The 19,674-nt window shown below is 44.4% G+C and overlaps 1 protein-coding gene across 5 annotated transcripts in view; it reads left to right on the forward strand.

Annotated features, from left to right (window-relative positions):
• snx29 (sorting nexin 29) overlaps positions 1-19,674 on the forward strand; it is a 596,020-nt gene that overhangs the window by 33,620 nt on the left and 542,726 nt on the right. For all 5 annotated transcript variants that reach the window (XM_038821149.1, XM_038821148.1, XM_038821150.1 and 2 more), the window contains 2 exons: positions 1,385-1,437; positions 2,337-2,461. In XM_038821149.1, coding sequence (XP_038677077.1) covers positions 1,385-1,437; positions 2,337-2,461 — 178 coding nt within the window. The remainder of the gene's footprint in view (positions 1-1,384; positions 1,438-2,336; positions 2,462-19,674) is intronic.

Below are 19,674 nucleotides of genomic sequence, written 5' to 3' on the forward strand. Positions count from 1 at the left end.
GGAGGAAACAGGAGAACCTGGAGGAAACCTACGCAGACAAGGGGAGAATGTGTGAACTCCGCACAGTCACCCAAGGCCGGAATTGAACCAGGATCCTGGAGCTGTGAGGCAGCAGTGCTAACCACTGTCGCAAATTTTTTGTTCTTCCCCAGAGTTTTCCCTCGTTGCTCCAGTGCTGCTGTTCTGCCTTTTTTCTTTGATCTACAATTTCCTAGGTTGATTTGTACTGTTTGGAACAGCTCATCACAGAAATATGACCACAGTGATTATTGCCTTGCCCAGTATGTTACCATTCTCAATTATTGTAAACCTTAATTTTGACGGGTTTAATGTTAATTCTGCCAAAATTGTACTTTGCATTTTCTCACTTGGTCTTCCAGCCAGTTTGCTTTGCACGATTATTTGGAACATTGTTTAAATAGTGAGGCATCTTATTTCAGCTGAATTCACTTTGGAATTGTTGCTAAACCAACTGAACTTTTGTCATGGCAAAAGTTATTGTCATTGTTTATTGATGCGTTGCTTCAACCTCCAAATAATTCCTTCTGCCACATCACTCCCTCACTGTGGTTTCTGATGAGACCACAGAAAATTCAGGTTCCAAACCTTGTAGAACAAGGCTGGTGGCTCTTCAAATGCGATTGCAGACTTTGAGAACAGTAAGATCACACTTTTCCGTTTTTGTTGTTTATAACGTACCTGCATCAAGAGATTTTTTTTTCTTTCCTCTGTGGCTTTGTTTTCTTTCTTTTGCTGGCATACTTAAATGTTGGAACTTCAAATATACAGCCTCAATTTATTGTGGGGAAATTTGGTGGAGGCACATGTTGAAATCAATAAATGTAATTAAATGGAGAGTATCATAGTCTGTTGCTTTTTCGAGTGGGCATTGACTAGAGTATGCAGAGTTGCATGGTCATGTATTCATTGCATCAACAGGATGTGTTTCATAAGGCTGTCTTTTTAAAAAATATTTAGATTACCCAATTATATTTTCCAATTAAGGGGTAATTTAGCGTAGCCAATCCACCTACTCTGCACGTTTTTTTTTGGGTTGTGGGGGCGAAACCCACGCAGACACGGAGAGAATGTGCAAACTCCACACGGACAGTGACCCAGAGCCGGGATTCGAACCTGGGACCTCAGCGCCGTGAGGCAGCTGTGCTAACCACTAGGCCATCATAAAGCTGTCTTTGGTTAGTTTCAGGATATGATTTGCTGAATGTCATATTACCAAAAACAGATATTGAAACAAGCTGGTACATTACTTTGTACCAATGTATTATTGGATTTTTGAGACTTTAATGTCACCTGTCTTGATTCCATGCAACATTTTCTTTTCTCTGTATTTATCATTGCTCACCCCTTCCCATTTCGAATACAGTGCCAAATTCGCTTTGGAGGAAGAAAAGAAATTGCTTCAGACACTGACAGTCGGTAAGAGAGATTTGTTCCTGACTTGGTGATTTATTTATTTATTGCTTTGTGTAATATAGTTTTCATTTTTGTTTTCATTTCAGATTTTTGGAATTTTGTTTATTGTTTTTAATCTTAGTGAAGAAATATATTTTCAGATGTATAGGGTGCTTTTTCAAATTATTGTTAATTTGTTTGTAACTTAATAAATAAACTTCAAATTGCTCCTTCCCCCAACCTAGTCTTGGCTTAATGGTAATAATAATACTCTTTATTATTGTCACAAGTAGAGTACATTAACACTGCAATGAAGTTACTGTGAAAAGCCCCTAGTCGCCACACTCCGCCGCCTGTTCGGGTACACAGAGAGAGAACTCAGAATGTCCAATTCACCTAACAAGCACGTCTTTCAGGACTTGTGGGAGGAAGCCGGAGTACCCGGAGGAAACCCACACAGACACGGGGAGAATGTGCAGACTCCGCGCAGACAGTGACCCAAGCCAGGAATTGAACCTGGGATCCTGGCACTGTAAAGCAACAGTGCTAACCACTGCGTTACCATGCCACCCATATGTACTGTGTTTTCCTGCACGACAAGAGTGACTGCGTGTCAACAGCCCTTCATTGTTGAAAAGTGCTTTGGTACAACCTGAAATTGTAATGGGCACAATATATATTCAAATCCTTTATTTCTTAGTTGTATTAAAGTTAATATGACCTTATTTATAATTAACTTAATGAGTTCACATCGAGTGGCCTAATTTTTGTGGCCACATGAAAGTCTGTGTATGGAATGTTTGGGGGGGGGGGTGCAACTCAAGTATCAACTGATGTCAGGTATCCTTATAAAGGTGGAACTTTTAAAAACATTGCCTGCAAACAAAGTATTTTATCATGCGTTTCACTTGTTCTGTTAACAGGGTGATTTGTCTGTGCGCTCAGTTTGAGACTGTGTTACAACATGGCTTAAGGAGAAGCAGAGGATTAGCACTCACAGCAGCTGCTATCAAGCAGGCAGCAGGATTCGCCAATAAAACTGAGACAGGTAATCACTGAATAAAAATCTATCAGCAAGGTTTTTTTACATGACTAAACTGAACATTTTTCGATATTGAATTGCTGCTGTCATTTTGGACTATTAGAATGCCATGTTTTTTGTTAGAAATTCTGAATTTTCTTCTGAATATTTGTCAAATCATTTTGTATTCTAAGCAACAGTTTGGTTAGTCAGAATTAGATTTGTTCAAGTGATGCAAATCATCCGGTCCTGGTGCCTTACCAACTCATAATTCTAAGGCAAAAATTGCAGTAAAAGAAAATAACCCTGCTTGAGATTTCTTTTAATTATAGAACACAGTATTGTTTTCATTTGGATTGACATATTTCACATGGGAAAATATAATTTCAAAGAAATAAGTAGTTTTGCTGTTCCTTTCTGATTATAAGATGTGTTTTACAGCTGTATGGGAAGAAGTGATGAATATTTCCTGTTGGTCGTAAAATGGACCATTAGCTGATATCCCTTTCTTGGTAGGCAATCCCTCGGGATCGAAGCTGACTTGTTTCCATTTCAGTGTGATGGGTTCTGAGCTGACTGCTGAGTCCGATGAGCAATGTGCAGACTCTTGACGCACGTTGGGCAGGTGGCACTTGCAGCATTGGGTAGATGGGCTGGTGGAGGCTTGTGCACTTCCTCCGGTGCCTTGACTTTGTCCCTGCATGCTCCCGGTGACGTCTCTCAATGTACTTGGTGTCACGCCGAACAAAACATCTCATTTTGGTCAGTCAGGGAGTTCCAAGACTTGGTGTTTTTAAAAACTTTTACAGGGATGCCTTACGGACACCCGAAGGCGTTCCCACTGTCTTCTTAGGAGTCTCCTGCTGCAACTGTGTTCTTAGGTGTCTGGTGTTGGGCATTTGAATGACACGCCCTGCTCAGCAGGACGGGTTCTGAGTGATTGCTAGCTGAAATACTAGTTGAAAGAAAGGATACAATTTTGTGGTTTGTAAGAAACCGTTTCTTTCTAACAGAAACAAGACGTAAGCAACGGTTTTGTGGTGAGGCATGTGTATCAAGCATGTATGAGTAGGAAATGAGGTAAAGAATGAAAATGTTTAATAAAATAGCTGCTTGTAAGATTTCATACATTATAGGACTGCCTCTGGCGCTGTGTTGCACAATTCCATAAGCTCTTAACGTGGACTTCTTCAGCATGTTTTAATTCTACCTTAATGTAGACTACAGGTAAACAAAATACTAATGTACCACCATTTTATTTTAATTTCCCATTTAAAAACATTTTAGGCAGTTTTTTTTGTACTTGGATCATTTTAACTTTTGTCACAGGCATCATATTAGAGGGAAGAGATGCTGTTTTTCTTTTATGGGCTAGGTTGGTTTCAGTAATATAGGGTTGGATGTTTGCACCTGAGGCAGACAGCTCGAGTCTGGAATTTCCTCGGGATGAGAGGGTTGAGGGAAAAAAATACCCTGAATGGCACAGCTTTTACCCTGGGGATGTGTGTACGCAGGATGAAGTCAGACCTGCCATCCTTGGCCACAGATGCGAGGTGGTCAAAGGGGATGCCGGGTGCTGAGGAGGGCTGTTTAAAAGACTCACCTCGATATTCTGCACTTTGTGCCGATGTTTTGTTAAATATTAGGCCCTTTAGCCTTTACCCATTCACATCCACATCCAGTCCCCATGCCCACATATGCCAACTTATGCCAAATGACCCCATGGCCTGTTATCACGGCTATACCAAGCTAGTTCCAACTTATGCCAACTCACCCAGTACTCACCGTGGGCAGTACTCAGAAGTCATGTTGAGATGAAATAAAACAAAAATCTAAATGAAAATCGCTTATTGTCACGAGTAGGCTTCAATGAAGTTACTGTGAAAAGCCCCTAGTCGCCACATTCCGGCGCCTGTCCGGGGAGCCTGGTACGGGAATCGAACCGTGCTGCTGGCCTGCTTGGCCTGCTTTTAAAAAGCCAGCGATTTAGCCCAGTGAGCTAAACCAGCCCCTATCAATTAAATATCAATTACTATTTTCACTATGATAAATAAATAAATGATCCCATTCATGTAATCCCATTCAAAGCATTTAACTCCCTCCAACTACTGAATCCCTAATAAAAAGAAACATTCTACTTTAATGTAGACTACAGGTAAACAAAATACTAATGTACCACCATTTTGTTTTAATTTCCCATTTAAAAACATTTTAGGCAGTTTTTCTTGTACTTGGGTCATTTTAGCTTTTGCCACAAGCATCATATTAGACGCGGGGATCACGCCGCGCCGGTTGGGAGCCGTTGGCAGCGGCCCCCCGGGCAATTCTCCGGGCCCCGATGGACCGAGCAGCCACCTGTTTTCGGCCAGTCCTGCCGGCGTGAAATGGACATGGTCCATCACGGCGGGACCAGGCTTGGAGGGCGGTTAGCGGGGTCCTGGGGGGCCGCGGGGGGGATCCGGCGGTGGCCTGGCCCGCGATCAGGGCCCACCGATCTGTGGGCTGGCCTGTGCGGTGGGGGTACTCTTTCTCTCCGCGCCGGCCTCTGTAAGGCTCCGCAATGGCCGGCGTGGAGAAGAAACCCCCTGCGCATGCACAGGAAACACGCCTGGAGGGGTTGGCGCGGTGTGCTGGCCTAGCCCCCGGAAATGCAGAGGATTCCTCAACTTCCGGGCGACCCGACGCCGGGGTGGTTCACGCCGCTCTTGGCGCCGGTCAGGGCCGTCCCGCCAATTGTGGGAGAATCCCGCCCCATATCTGCCCTTCAAGAGCATTAATGACTGTTCTATGAATTTGCAACTCTCAAATGTGGTATAGTACTCCTCTTCCAACTTACGGCGGCGGCATGTAGGTGGAGGTCGCATATTAGGTGGCTCCTGCTAGAGTCTCTGGTTTTTGGACTTTTATGTCCAGTTTCAGGGTAGCTTGTGGATGAGTTGGTATGGGAGGTCAGAAGGAAGACGAGGAATGTCGAAGCCCCAGACGAAAGGTGCTGGAAAGAAGGGGGTAAGTGAAAGCCCGCCGCGAGTGAGGCTGAGAGTCCTGCAGGAAGAAAGATGGCGGAGCTGTGTCGTTGGTGGGGCCGCTCCCCTCATGGTGGAAACTCTGACCGAGGTGATGTAGGTGGAGTGTGAGGCTGTTTGCCAAGCATATGGAGGTGCTTCGGAGGGAGATGATAGCTTCAATGAAAGAGTGGGCGGAGGAGATGATTGCCCCAGTAAAGGCGGCAGTGATGAAGAGGTGCAGGAGCAAGGAGAGAAGTTGAAGGGGGTGGCGGAGTTATTGTCACAACACTGCGACCAGTTCACCTCGATGGGTGAGGAGCTGCGGAGAGTGGCGGAGGCCAACAAAGGGTTCAGAGCTAAGGTGGAGGACCTGGAGGAAAAACCTGAGAATTGTGGGCCTGCCTGAGGGGGTGGAGGGCCCAAGGCCGACCAAATGCTTTGTGAAGATGTTTGTGGAGTTGATGGGGGCGAGGGAAGATCCCTTCCGCTACGAGTTGGACAGGGCACATCAGTCACTCAGGCCAAAGCCTAAAGCGAAAGAGCTACCAAGGGTGGTTATAGTCTGCTTCTACAGCTGCCACGTGAAGGAGAAGGTTTTGAGCTGGGCGAAGCAGAGACGAACTGTGAAGTGAAAAGGCGTTGGTATATGAATATACCAAGACCTGACGGTGGAGATGGTGAGAAGGCGGGCGGCCTTTGGACAGGTGAAGCTGGCATTGCATGGCAATGGAGTGAGATTTGGAGTGGTTTAACCTGTGAAGCTGAGAGCGACTCACAATTTGAGGGATTTTTACTTTCAGACAGTGGTCACAGCAGAGGCGTTCGTTAAGGCTGAAGGACTGGGACTGAGATAAGTTTGGGATTTGGATTTGGTTGGTCGGGATGGGGTTTGTGCTTTTCTTTATTGAGGGTTTTCCATTTCATGGTGGGATTTGTTTTCTGCTTCTTAAGTGGTGGAGGGGGGGTTGTGGTTTGCATTTGCTCTCAGTTTTGTTTTTCCTTTGTCCTTTTGAGTGCGGTTCTTGGTTTGTTTCTTGGTTTAAAGGTATTGGGTATGTGGGGCCTGGTTACTGAGGAGGGACTCTGGCAAGGGTCATTGCACTAGCAAAGGTGGCTAGCGAATGGGAGTGAGCTGGGGGTGAGGCTGTGGTCATTGGGGCCTGGTCGAGCAGGTTTCGATGGTCCTGGGAGGTGTGAATAGTGGGGGGAGGGGATCGATACTGGGTGAGGTGTTTGGAAAGGGAAGTGGATGGGGAGGGATTCTGGGAGGGGGAAGGGGTTCGACGGTAACCAAAGGACGGGAGGTGCCTCACCAGATGGGCAGGGCCCGGGAGAATGGTGATGGCTGATAGGAGGGGCGGGGCGGGAAGAAGCGGTGAGAGATCCCCAGTCAGAATGATGACGTGGAACACGAGGGGGGTTAGGGGGATCGGTGAAGAGAGCAAAGGTTTTTGCGCACTTGAAGAGTTTAAAAGCAGATGTGGTGATGCTGCAGGATACCCATTTGAGGGTGAAGGATCAGGTGAGGCTTAGGAAGGAGTGGATGAGTCAAGTGTTTCATTCGGGGTTCGACAGTAGGGCTTGGTGGGGTGGGGTGATATTGATGGGCAAAAGGGTGAGGTGTCAAATGTAGATGATGGTGGCTGACCAGGGGGGGCAGGTACGTGTTAGTGACGGGTGTGTTGGAGTAGAGGTTGGTGGCGCTGTATATGGAGTATATGACCCAATTGGGACAATGCGGGGTTCGTGAAGGGAGCGTTGGGTGCCATCCCGGATCTGAATAACCATGAGCTGATACTTTTTTATGGTGGAGAAGGCGCTGTTGGCTGGAGTTAAGAGGTCAGAATAATCGGGAATTGTGAACTTGGATTATGCTCCGCATTGGATGAATGTGGTTTTGGAGAAGGGGGCAGCCCAGAGGCCGGGGTGCAGAATGGATGTGGGGTTACTGGTGGATCGGAGCTCCTGTGTCAAGATAGGGAAGGTGATTGAGGAGTATATGGGGTTTAATTGCATGGGGGAGTTTCACAGTCAGTGGTCTGGGAGGCTCTGAAGGCAGTGGTGAGGGGGGGGGGGGGGGGGGAGTGATCTTGTTTAAGGCTAAGGTGGATAGTGAGGAGAGGGACACAAGTTTCCAGACTTTGATGCCACAATGTGTCGGTCACTCCTATCGATACTTGCATAGACAGTACAGCAAGGTCTCACAAGCAGCAGTGCAGTACTGACGAGAGTGATCTGTTTTTGTGATGTGAGCAATCCATTGATTGAGATTTTGATTTGGTGAAAATAAAAACATTGTTCTATATTGATCCATTGAGACAGCCATGATTGTTGTCTGCTTTAAACTAACAGCAAGAAGCTGTCTGCAGACAGATTCTACTGAAAGACATCAACCACCTGCAAGACATTGAAGCAGCCAGGGTGACAAACAGCAATACCTTCAAAGTGGGAGATTCCTAACAAAGGGGATGACTTTCTTGAACCTGTGCTAATTTAAAGTTCACATGAGCACCAGCCTTTTGGAAATTTAGCCATAATAATAATTGCTTATTGTCACAAGTAGGCTTTAATGAAGTTACTGTGAAAAGCCCCTGGTCGCCACATTCCGGCGCCTGTTCGGGGAGGCCGGTAGGGGAATTGAACCCGCGCTGCTGGCATTGTTCTGCATTACAACCCAGCTATTTAGCCCACTGTGCTAAACCAGCCCCAACCAGCCCCGAAGAAACCTCTCAGCTTACTGAGAATTCTTTGCTTACGACCTCCATTTTAATTGAAGCATGAGTGTTATCTAAGAAACTTCAGAGTTGCGACAAAAGGGACTGAGATTATCATAAATGCTAACGGTATTGTTTCTTTCCCTCGTCTGTATTTAATCTTTGTCTGAGTGATACTGTGAGTGAGCCAATTCAGTGAGTTGTTGCGTTTTAAACCTCCAGGGCAAGCTAATAAATAACCTTCCTGATTTATAAATGGCTAATGAAAAAGCTAATAAATAACCTTCCTGATTTATAAATGCTGTTGGAATCATTAAAAGTGGGAAAATCACACATGCGGGGAGGAAAACACACACCACTTACGTAAAACATACTGATCATGGGCAGTAAAACGAAACACAGATTCTGTACGTGATAATTCTTTGAGTTTAGGTTGCTGGAAGACAACGTGGCTGAAGACAGTGCTCAGTGATTCTCAGTTGAAAATTATGTCATATTCAGTATGAACCAGCATTTCCTGGAAACTAGGTGGGTTAATGTGGGTTGTGCATTCATGTGACTCTGAGATTACGCTAATGAAAAACTGACTCAAAGTTTGTGCACTGAGTTGAGAATGGACTTGTGCATCAGGCACACGCACACATGCAATGTGTGTAATTTGCCGAACCAAGAATCAGATGAACATAGGATTTGCTCTATGGACATTCTCACAGTGAGAATGTGTAGTTGGCTCACTGGGGTGTTCTGTACTCAATGTTGAAAGCTAAAATATAAAGTGAAAAGGTTAATAACAATCAAAATATGGACATACATATTTTAGATCTGAAATACTATGTTGAATGTGTCCGTGATAAACACATTATTAGAATCAATAATTAGGCCCAAGAATGAATTCCATAATTTATTTAACTTTATATGAAAAATAATGCCTGACAGAACTGAATTTTGTTCCACACATGCCTTGAGATTCATTAGAAGAATTTTTCTGAGATAACTTTCTCATGTAGTAAATCTAGAAAAACCGCTGAATGACATAGTATCCTGCCAACATGAGATTTTCTTGCTTGTGCATCACATTTCTGATGTGAGACTGTGCCAAGTGTTACAATCTCCAGAGAGACTGATAACTTTCAAAAATTAATTTGAACTTCCAGTTATTAGAAACGTAGAAAATAGGCATGATGTGGAGATGCCAGCATTGGACTGGGGTGGACAGTAAGAGGTCTTACAACACCAGGTTAAAGTCCAACAGGTTTATTTGGAATCACTAGCTTTCGGAGCGCAGCTCCTTCATCAGGTGATCACCTGATGTGGTAGAAAATTCCACAGGTTCACCAGCCTCTGAGTGAAGAAGTTTATCTTTATCTCACTCATAAATGGCCTATCCCAGTACATTGAGACTCTGACCCCTTGTTCTAGGCTCCCCTGTCGGGAAACATCATCCCTGCAGCCAATCGGTCCAACCCTATCAGAATTTTATATGTTTCAGTGTGATCCCTTTTCACCCTTCTAAGCTCCAGTGAAGACAGGCCGAATCATCTCAAACCTGTCCCCAATCTCTCACTGTTCAGATAATATAATTGGTGGCTACCCTGAATCACTGTGGTCCATGTGGTGCAGGTACATCCACAGTGCTGTTAAGAAGGAAGCTTTGCTGTAAGCTGTCCATTTACTTCTAAGGTGAAAGGGAGTTGGGATCAGTAGCTATTTATAGCATTTCTGCCTCAGTGCTAGGTTGTGTGTTTAATGCTGCACGGGGAAGAGGGCAAAGAAAGCCAGTTTTCAATGCTTCCCTATAAATTGCTGAATACCACAGACAACATAAGTTATTTGTGGTCAGCAGAGAGAAAGGTTGTTGACTTTACAAGCTATGACAGCCAGATGCGGGAGGGAGACAGTCTGTAGTCGAAGAGATACATCCAGTAGCCACCTAAAGGTTCCTGATTTATACTTGCATGGCCAAGAGGAAGGAGATTCATCGGAACAGGCCGATGTTAGATTTAAGGAACTCTCTGTAAACTGAGGAAAGCACCTGAATGTGGTCACTCAAAGTCACTCTGTGAAATGTGGAAGCTGGTAGCAACTGCAGCCACGGGCAACTTGGAAATACAACATTGGCTGAATGAATGACACAACAAGATTTCACAGGGCGGCACGGTAGCACAGTGGTTAGCACAGTTGCTTCACAGCTCCAGGGTTCCGGGTTTGATTCCTGGCTTCGATCACTGTCTGTGCGGAGTCTGCACGTTCTCCCTGTGTCTGCCTGGGTTTCCTCCGGGTGCTCCGGTTTCCTCCCACAGTCCAAAGATGTGCAGATGGATTGGACATGCTAAATTGCCCTTGGGTTAGGTGGGGTTACGGGGATGTGGGTTTAAGTGGAGAGCTCTTTCCAAGGGCTGGTGCTGACTCAATGGGCCGAATGGCCTCCTTCTGAACTGTAAATTCTATGAAAGCAGACTGTTTGCCAGAAGGATTGTAAACCTGTGGAGAGTGCAATCGATGATGAGCTGAATGGTAAGGAGGATGTACAGGTTTCAAGGGGATTTAGACAAATTTGAGTGAGTGGACAAATACATGGCAGATACAGTATAGCATGGATAAGTGTGCGGTTGCGGTACAGCAAGTAATTAGAAAAGCTAATAGAATGTTATCATTTATTGCAAGGACAATGAATACAAAAGTAGGGAGGTTATGCTTCAGTTGTGCAGGGCACCTTGCACAGTTGTGAGACCGCATTTGGAGTACTGTGTACAATATTGGTCACGTTAATTAAGGAAGGATATAAATGTGTTGGAAGCAGTTCAGAGGAGGTTTACCAGACTAATACCTGGAATGGGTGGGTTGACCTATGAGGAAAGGTTGGACATGCTAGGCGAGTATCCACAGGAGCTTAGAAAAGTGAAAGGCAATTTGATTGAAACATCTAGGATCCTGAGGGGTCTAGAGGGTGGTTGTGGAAATGTTCTTTCCTCTTGTTGGAGAATCTAAAATTAGTGGTCACTGTTTAAAAATAAGTGGGGCATGCATTTCAAACTTGAGATGAGGTGCCATTTTTTCTACTTGGAGTGTTGTGAGTCTTTAGAACTCTTTTCCTGGAAAACATAGAAAATAAGGCCATCATTCATTATGATCACGGCCGATCATCCAACTAACCGGTTCCTGCTTCCCCCATGTATCCTTTGATCCTTTTATCCCCATCTTTTCCTTGAAAATATGGTGTATTGGCCTCAGCTTATTTAGCAGTTGCAAATTCCACAGGCTCACATCTCAGTCCTAAATAGTTGACCATGTATCCTTATACTGTTACCCCTGGTTTTAGATCCCCCACCATCGGAAACATCCATCGTGCATCTATCCTATCTAGTCCTGTTAGAATTTTATAAGTTTCTATGAGGTCCCCCCTCATTCTTATGAAAATGTGGTAGAGCCTTTGAATAATTTTACAACAGAGGTGGATAGGTTCTTGGTAAGCAAGGGGGTGATAGGATATTAGGGGTTGGTGGGATGTAGGGCACGATTTACCGGCCTCGTCACGCCCGATGTGATGATGCGAAGAGGTTGTTGAATCTCACAAGAGGCTGTACCTCATGAGATGACACGATCTGGATCTCGCCCAGGCCATTGAAAACCCCTGGATAGTCAGGGATAGGGCAGGGCGGCCCCCTGGCACTGCCAAGGTGCCTGAGTGGCACTACCAAGCTGGCAGGGGCACTGCCAGGTTGCCTGGGTGGCAGTGCCATGGGTCTGAGCCTGAGGGGGGCCTTGCCTATGAAAGGGGGGATGAGGGGGACATGAAGGGGCCTCATAAAGTTTGGGGGGGGGGTTAAGCGTGGGGATCCTGAAAAGGAGGGACCTGAAAGGGGGTTGGGGAGGCCTTAGTGGAGTGTGCGGTAATGCCCATGTGTGCGGGGGGTGACACTACCCATAGGTGGGGAATGTGGGGGACCCTCAAGCTCACCTTTTAAAATGGCGGCCCAATCTCTGAGGAGCCTGTCTCATCGACGAGTACAGCTCCCCAGTTTTGAAAACATTTCTGAGTGTGGGCTTGTCTAGGGTGAAACTCCACAAGGTCCAGAAAATTGACTTAAGTGTGGTTGAGTAGCGTTGTGGACCTCACCCAAAAAGCCGGCGGGAAACACGCCACCAAATGTGCCCAAAATAACACTTCAAACTTTTTTGGTTGAATCGCAGCCATGGATGTGAGGGTACTATCATGATTTGAGCAGGCTTGAGGAGATGGATGGCTTCCTGCTCCTTCTTGTTTGCATGTTCACCTTTTCAAGTACAAATGGAGATCGGCAACACATCCTGGTCTAGTCAATGATGCCCACATCCAGTGACAGAGTAAAGCAAATTTACAACCAGATACCAACAACACCTTCCTGGGACTTTGGGAGACTCAAAGCCTATGCATGGTAAACTCAAATACTCTGGATGTTGTCTTCAAGTGTAAATATCTTGCACTTCTACTCAATAAAACAGTCTGAACCTTTTTTGATCCCTTACAATCAAACCACCCAGGTTTACTGTTCGGCAGACTGCAGAAAAGATCACAAAATGCCCTCATTTCAAAGCTGCTATCCCAAAATATAATAATCTTGTATATCTCATAATTATAACAAAAGTTGGGATGACACATTTTCTGTACCATATTTGGTAGATGAAAGCAGTAAATTATTGTGCGGTCCGTTTTGCAAATGATTGAAAACAGCTTTATGATTGTATGTGTCCACATTCTCTCACGCTTTGTTACTGATTTATGGAGCAGAGAGTTTTGGTCTCACTGTTTCCTGGTTTTTCTGCATAAAGTTGTGCCTCAGAAGCCACAGCATGGAAATTCTTCAGTTCCTTTTACTTTTTCTGAAAATGTTGATGCACTACTCTGTGTTTGGTTCAAAGAACTTGTCCATTTAACACAAGTTTATGTGAAGGAGACTATTTGGGGCAATTAGGGATGGGCAACACATACCTTACTAGTAAACCTCAAATCCCATGAGAGAATTCAAGAAAAAAATCAATCCCATTATCTGAGCACAAAAACATATTTTGCAAGTAGTTGTATTGCATTGCTGGGAACTGAGCAGGTCCTTCACTGGTACCTAACGCAAAGGAAGATGGCTGTGGGTGTTGGAGGCCAGTATTCTCAGCCCCAGGACATCACTGCAGGAGTTCTCAAGATAGTGTCCGAGGCCCAATCATCTTCATCCGTTTCGTCAGTGATGTTTCCTCCAAGAAATGTACAAGTGGGGATGCTTGCTGATGATTGCACATTGTTCAGTACAATATTCACAATTTTTCAGACACTGAAGCAATTGTGCTCACATGCAGTGAGACCTGAACAACATTAGGTTTGGGCTGATGGGTGGCAGTTCACTTCTGTAGCAGACAATTGTCAGGCAATGACCATCTCAAACAAGAGAGAATCTAACCAACTCCCCATGACATTCAAAGGCATTACCATTGCTGAATTCCTGCCATTAACAGGCTGATCGTTACCATTGACCAGAAGCCTAACTGGACCAGTGATATAAATGCTGTGGCTGCAAGAGCAAGTCAGAGGTTGGAAATTCTGCAGCAGGTAACACACCTCTTAACTCCCCACGCCTATCCATTTCCTGCAAGCCACAAGTCAGCAGTGTGATGGAATATTCTCCACTTGCTTGTATGATTGCAGCACCAGAAACACACCAGAAGCTCGATGCTGTCCAAAGCAACACTTGATCAGTACTCCATCCAGGAACCAGCATTTACCATACCTGCAATGTATACCATCTATAAGATACATTACAGCAACTCAGCAAGACTCCTTCAACAACATCACACAAGCCCGTGACTTCCACCACCTGGAAGAGCCTGGACAGCAGTAGGAACACCACCATCTGAAGGTCCCTCTCCAAATCACACAAAATCCTGAAACTACCTTCCTACTAGCACTGTCAATGTACCTAAATTACATGGATTGCAGTCGGTCAAGAAGGCGGCTCACCACCATCTTCTCAAGGACATGTGGTGAATTGGGAATCTCTATGCGGCAAATTACATTGCTTATTAGTAAAGGTTGCAGACATTATTGTTGAGCATATGATTTCAATTAATATTCTTGCCTGGCGTATGTTTGTGTACTTCAATCTTTTTGTCTTTTGTTGGGGCAATAGTGAACTAAAAAGCAGAGCTATGCTTCCTTGGTTATTTATTGATTTTTATTGGTTAGAGGAGGTAGTGTTATTGTCACTGGAGTAGTAATCCAGAGACCCAGGGCGAGATCCGGGGCCCCGGATTCGAATCCCACTACGAATCCCACTATGGTGAAATGTGAACTAAATAAAAATCTGTAATTTAAAGTTGAATGATGACCATGAAACCATTGCCGATTGTCATAAAAACTCTTCTGGTTCGCTAGTGTCCTTTAGGGAAGGAAATCTGCCATCCTAACCCGGTCTGGCACACATGTGACTGCAGATCCATAACAATGTGGTTGACTTTCAAATGCCCTCTGAAATGGAGAACAGTTAGGGGATGGGCAATGAATGCTGGCCAGCCAGCGAGGCCCACAACCTGTACATGAATTTTAAAAATGCTAAAATCATAAGCAAAGAAAGCACACCCAACCAATAATTCCACATGGAAAAAGGCAACATCCAACTGTGTTCTGGATCGAGGGTAGCAGTGGGTCTGATGTATCACATTTGTGTGTATCAGCATTCTCAGCAAGCACCCTGATGAAGTCAAAGTACTGCTTTCAATTGCTGACAAAAGCCTCTATGCTGCGTTAAGATGTGCGTTGCCTGATAGATTCACCTCAAGAGTTCCAAACGCTGGTGAAAAAGGAAGACTGCAAAGTTTCACACTGATAGGTGGTAGACGTTTGTTAAATAAATATACATTTGCCAGTACCGTGTGGAAAGCAATTTCGACAAAAATTAGCATGTGATTGAAAAAGTGCTGCCATATCTATTCAGCAATTTCTTTAGGATTGGTCTGTTCACCGTCACCATTTCCTAGCTTTTGACTTTGGACTGGCTGCATTTGGCACTTGGTGAATGTGAAGATTGCTCTTTTGTTCCTCTGATTTGCGAGTACCACAAGTGAGTGCAATTTGTCACTCTGCAACTTTAATTTTAAATCTATTGCTTCTTCGGCAATAAATTATTTGTTTTATTAGTGTCTGCTTGCACTGTGCAGGTTCAAAGTAAGAAAGTGTAAACCAGAAAGGGAACTAAAATAAGTCAGCACGCATGGTTTGGTTGGAGTGAGACTAGAAATATCTGATGTTTACTACTCTTTTTATATTTATGCTTACAAATATAATGCCATGAAACACAGGAATGATAGGAGGCAGTGATGAGCTGGGTGGCCATTTGTTCAGCCATGAGCAACCCGTCAGTAACAAATGAAAAGGAAGTGGAGGGAAGTACAGTATAGCGTGACCAGAATAAACTCTTTGAGTTCAACTCATTTCTCTAATTGAAGATTTTGCACCTAACAAGTGTTTGTCATTTTGCATCTGAAACTATCGCACTTGAGCATTTGTCTTGACGTGCTATGATGTACATTTCTAAAATGAGGTCATGTCTGCTAAAGTATAAACGGAGAACTTAAATTAAGAGAGTGTATTTCATCACCTGAGAACATCTGAAAGTGCTTCACACCTAATGAAGTATTTTCTGAATTGTAGTCACTGCTCTATTATTGTATTACTGATCAAATAAATTAAATACCGACAAATAAAATGCAGATTAATTCAGTGGATAACCACCAATGAAATAAATAGGGATACATTTTTATTCAAGGGATGTGGGCTTCGCTGGCTGGGCCTGCATTTATTGCCCTTCACTAATTGTCTTTGAGAAGGTGGTGGTGAGCTGCCACTTTGAACCACTGCAGTCCGTGTTGCGTCGGTATAATCACAGTGGTGTTTGGGAGGGTGTTCCAGGATTTTGAGCCAACAACAGTGAGGCCAGGGTGACATATTTCCAAATCAGGATGGTGACTGGCTTGGAGGGAAACTTCCAGGAGATGGTGTTCCCAGACGGTATCTGTTGCCCATGCCCTTCTAAATGGTAGTGGTTAGGGGTTTGGAAGGTACTGTCTAAGGAGCCTTGGTGAGTTCCTGCAGTACATCTTATAGATGATATACGCTGCTGCCACTGTGCACCGGTGGTGGAGGCAGTAAATGTTTGTAGAAGGGACGCCAGTCAAGTGGGCTGCTTTGTCTTGGATGGTATCGAGCTTCATGATTGTTGTTGGAGCTGTACTCATCCAGGCAAGGGGGAAAGCAATCCATGGGCCACAGTGGTTAGCACTGCTGTCTCACAGCGCCAGGGACCCGGTTTCGATTTCAACCTCGGGTCACTGTTTGAAGTTTGCACGTTCTCCCTGAGTCTGTGTGGGTTTCCTCCGGGTGCCCCGGTTTCCTCCCACAGTCCAAAGATGTGCAGGTTAGGTGGATTGGCCATGCTAAATTGCTCCTTAGTGTTCAAAAAGGTTAGACTGGTTACTGGGTTCTGAGGATAGGGTGGAGGCGTGGGCTTAAGTAGGGTGCTCTTTCAAGGGATGGTGTAGACACGATGGGCCCAGTGGCCTCATTCTATTACCTCCCACAGTCCAAAGATGTGCAGGTTAGGTGGATTAACCATGCTATATTGCCCCTTAGTGTCCAAAGATTAGGCGGGGATTCAGGGATAGGGCGGGGGATTGGGCCTAGGTGCAGACTCGAGTGGCTGAATGGTCTCCTGCTGCACTGTAGGGATTCTATGATTCTATGAATCCATCACACTCCTGCCTTGCGGATTGTAGATGGTGGACAGGCTTCAGTGAGTCAGGAGGTAAGTTGTTCTCTGCAGGATTCCCAGCCTCTGACTGTTTTGGTTGCCACAGTATTGAGATGACCAGTCCAGTTAGGTTTCTGGTCAATGGAACCCCAGGCTGTTGCCAATAGGTTTTACAGCGACGGTAATTCCATTGAATACCAAGGGGTGCTGGTTCTATTCTCTCTTGTTAGAGATGGTCATTTTTGCCACTGTAAGCATCCAAATACATATTTTGGGTCACAGATTATGGTAAGCATTGTCATGGGAGATCTAAGTTTGTGTGTATTGTATGCAAGAGATTTATACATTTTGAGTATAGAACAGTTCGACATATTGTACTTTGTTAAATGAGCAGAAATGTATTGTGATATTCTGAGGCTCTAAAAGGTGCTTGTGAAAACGCCATTCTTTTTTTCTTTTAATGCATTATACTTACATCATATAATGCTTTTTTGTTAATAGTATTGTCTTCCAATAAAGCACTTAATGTGGAGTAATCTATAAAATGTTTGCTATCATCCTAACTTTTTAAACATGTATATTGGACAGTTCGCATTAAGGAATTCCGAACCAATAATGCAGTAAAATCCTGACGGGTTGAATTGAAGAGATCCGCCCGCATATTTGAGTTAAGTGAATATTTCAGGAGGACCCATTCCCACATGAATGCATCTCTGTGTAACCTGATGTGCCTACAAATGCGGTTGATGTCAAAAAGAACAGATTCAAATCCCAAATGAAAACATAGTAACGCAATAAATGTATGAAAAATATATTCATTCAATTTGTTCACACCTTACAACGGCCTCACCTCAGCAAAGGCTGAAACTTTGTATTTAAAAATGCCTACGCTCCGTGATTTCACACTCTTGTGTGATGTGCTCTGGTTGGCTAACCCTGCTGTGATTGGTTGGCGTGGGCAAAATAACAAGTGTACATAAATTCAGCTAATCTAACGCAAAATTATCCGGGCATCGTTCGATGGGATTTCCATTCTGCTGGCAAGAATCGCTGACCACTTTGACGTAACAGGAGTTTTGTGTCATCCAAGTGTGACTTGTCGCAATTTCACTGTACAAATCTCCTTGGAATGATCGAAAATGATAAACATTTGTATCGGCTGCATAAAACTTCAATTTATCGACTTGTCACAAAGTTCCTGACACGGTGGTGGTATGTTGTTCCCTTCCATAGCATCTTTCTGATCTATATTTCTCTATGGCTTCAGTTTGACTACTTGATTGAAACAGGATAGAATTAAATATGTTTTCAAAATTTGAACAGGACAAAAGAAATTTAAATCTGTGTCTCTTAAATTTAAATAGAACTGTCAATCAAGCTTGTCTTGCAATCCAGTAATGTGTGGGTTGAATGTTGTTTCTGATACCTACTGTAGACATCATAGACTGGGACTTGCGTGTATAAAAGCAAGTTTATAATTTGTTCTGAGTGAACCTGTGTGTAATCCTGCACGATATAAGAAAAACCATTATAATGCGTCGTGGTAATTGTGGTTAATATTTTTCAATTGTTTTAAAGGAACATAGGAATATAGAAAATAGTAGCAGGATTGGCCAACCAAGCCTGATCCATTAGTCAATTGTGGCTGATCATTGAGCTCATACGCCATTTTCTCCGCTACCCCATATCTCCTGGTGTTCATAGTCTGTAAAAATCTATCGATTTCTGTCTTGAGCACGCTCAGCGACTGAGCTTCCACAGCCCTCTGGGGCAAAGAATTCCAAAGATTCACCACCCTCTAAGTGAACACAACCCTCCTTATCTCAGTCCTAAATGGCCTGCCCCTTATTCTGAGACTGTGTCGCCTGGTTATAGATTCCGCAGTCAGGGAAACAACCGATCCACAGCTACTCTATCATGCTCTATTAGAATTCTGTAAGTTTCAGTGAGATCACCTCTCATTTTTGGAAACTCTGGAGAATACAGGCCCATTTTCTTTCATCTCTCTTAATAAGACAATGCTAGGCATTAGTCAGGTGAATACCTGTTGCAGTCTCTCCATTTATAGAACAGTACAGCACAGAACAGGCCCTTCGGCCCTCGATGTTGTGCCGAGCCATGATCACCCTACTCAAACCCACGTATCCACCCTATACCCGTAACCCAACAACCCCCCCCCCCCCTTAACCTTACTTTTTAGGACACTACGGGCAATTTAGCATGGCCAATCCACCTAACCCGCACATCTTTGGACTGTGGGAGGAAACCGGAGCACCCGGAGGAAACCCACGCACACACGGGGAGGACGTGCAGACTCCGCACAGACAGTGACCCAGCCGGGAATCGAACCTGGGACCCTGGAGCTGTGAAGCATTTATGCTAACCACCATGCTACTGTGTTGCCATGGCAAATACATCCTTTTTTTAGAAAATGAGACCAAAACTGTACACTTGTGGGATCTCGCTAAAGCTCTGTACAATTGCTGGATGACATATTTACTCCTATACTCAAATTTCCTTGCAATGAAGGCCAAGATACCATTTACCTTCTTGATTGCTTGCTGCACCTGCATTCCAGCTTTCAGTGACTAATGATCAAGGATACCCAAGCTGCTTTGGGCACCAGACTTCCCAACCGTTCACCATTTAAGAAATACCCTGCCTTTCTGTTTTTTTGACCAAAGTGGATAACTTTGCAGTTATTAATGTTACATCCATCTGCCCATTTACTTAGTCTGTCCAAATCCGCT

This window comes from Scyliorhinus canicula, chromosome 15 (genome assembly GCF_902713615.1).
Source record: "Scyliorhinus canicula chromosome 15, sScyCan1.1, whole genome shotgun sequence".
Taxonomy (NCBI): Eukaryota; Metazoa; Chordata; class Chondrichthyes; order Carcharhiniformes; family Scyliorhinidae; genus Scyliorhinus; species Scyliorhinus canicula.